The sequence below is a fragment of the Merops nubicus genome, unplaced genomic scaffold (genome assembly GCF_000691845.1).
Source record: "Merops nubicus isolate BGI_N331 unplaced genomic scaffold, ASM69184v1 scaffold39378, whole genome shotgun sequence".
Lineage (NCBI taxonomy): Eukaryota > Metazoa > Chordata > Aves > Coraciiformes > Meropidae > Merops > Merops nubicus.
In genome coordinates this window covers 7,623-9,091 of record NW_008628571.1, presented here as the reverse complement: position 1 = coordinate 9,091, position 1,469 = coordinate 7,623, and the positions used below count along the sequence as shown (strand labels likewise).

At 58.5% G+C, this 1,469-nt stretch overlaps 1 protein-coding gene across 1 annotated transcript in view; it reads left to right on the top strand.

Annotated features, from left to right (window-relative positions):
• Window positions 1–46: 46 nt before the first annotated feature.
• Window positions 47–1,469, top strand: part of CD79B (CD79b molecule, immunoglobulin-associated beta) — a 5,934-nt gene continuing 4,511 nt past the window's right edge. Inside the window, exon 1 of the mRNA XM_008946679.1 lies at window positions 47–62. Coding sequence (XP_008944927.1) covers window positions 47–62 — 16 coding nt within the window. The remainder of the gene's footprint in view (window positions 63–1,469) is intronic.

The following is a 1,469-nucleotide window of genomic DNA, read 5'->3' as shown; positions in this document are numbered from 1 at the left end:
AGATCTTTGCACGAGGCTCTGGGTGCTCCAGGCGAACCTCTGGCTGATGGCTCTGCTCACAGGTAGGCACCAAACACGGGGTTTGAGTTTCAGAGCGAGGCGACTCGTTGGTAGGTGGCCCTGGGCGCAAAGAGGGACTTCACCCAACGAGGGATTTCACCCAGTGAGGGACTTCACCCAACTCTGGCTTTAGATGCGTGAGGTTTAAACTCTGCAGTGCCCAGCCCCAGCCCCATGGTGTGCAGGGAGCCAGCCCGGGGTGCAGCAGAGCCAGGAGGACCCGTGGGGCTCTGCACCTGCCCCGGGTTTTGGGTTGGTTCCAGGTCTGGTTTCGTGTCATGGTGTGGAGATGGGACACAGCCCATCTTTTTCTGGTGGTGGCCCAAGCCTGTAGTCCAGCAGGTCCTGAGCCGGCCTGGCTGTGGTTGCAGGTGGCAGGAAAGGAGGGGGTTGGTTGTTTTTTTTCACCATTTATTGCTCTGGGAGGCCTCAGGATGTGGTCGATACATCGGCGAGGCCACGGCCAAGCCACGTCCTTTTCCTCCGGGGGGTTCAGTGCCTGAGAGTGGAGGATACATAGCAGGGAAAAAAGGCATTTGAGGGTGATTTCTGAGCCCTGCATGAACTGTTCCCTTCTGCACCCCCATGGAGAAACAGCAGCTAAACCCAGGACACGGGTCCTGTCCCCTTTTGACCCCTCTTATTAGGTGCAGGGACGCCCACAAACACCTTCCACAGATCCCACCCTCAGCTGGGGAAACTTGTGCCCTTAGGAGAAAGGGCATTTAAAGGGTTTCTGTTGGGTGGGTGGCCACCCACATCCAGTACAGATTTGATGTCACAGAGTGACTACAAAGAGGCTGTGGAACAGTGTGCCCAGGTGGCCAAAAAGGTCACCAGCATCCTGGCCTGTGTCAGCACTGCTGCGTCCCTCTGTACTCAGCTTGTACTCATGTGAAGTCACCTCTGTTCTGGTGAAGTGACATCTCGAATCCGGGGTTCTGTTTGGGCCCCTCCTTCCCAGAAGAACCTTGAGGGGCTGGAGTGTGGCCAGAGAAGGGCAACGGAGCTGCTGGGGAAGGGTCTAGAGCCCAAGTGTGGGGAGGAGCAGCTGAGGGAGCTGGGGGTGCTGAGCCTGGAGCAAAGGAGGCTCAGGGGAGACCTTCTGGCTCTGCACAGCTCCTGACAGGAGCCTGGAGCCAGGGGGGGGTCGGGCTCTGCTCCCAAGGGTCAGGACAAGAGGAAACTGCCTCAAGTTGCCCCAGGGGAGGTTGAGGTTGTCCCTGAGGAACAATTTCTTGCCCTGGAGGGTTGCCCAGGGCTGTGCCAGGCTGCCCAGGGCAGTGGTGGAGTCCCCACCCCTGGAGGGGTTTCCAAGCCGTGGAGATATGGAGTGAGGGGACACGGGGCAGTGAGGACCTGGCAGAGCTGGGTTAATGGTTGGACTTGATGATCTTTGAGGTCTTTTC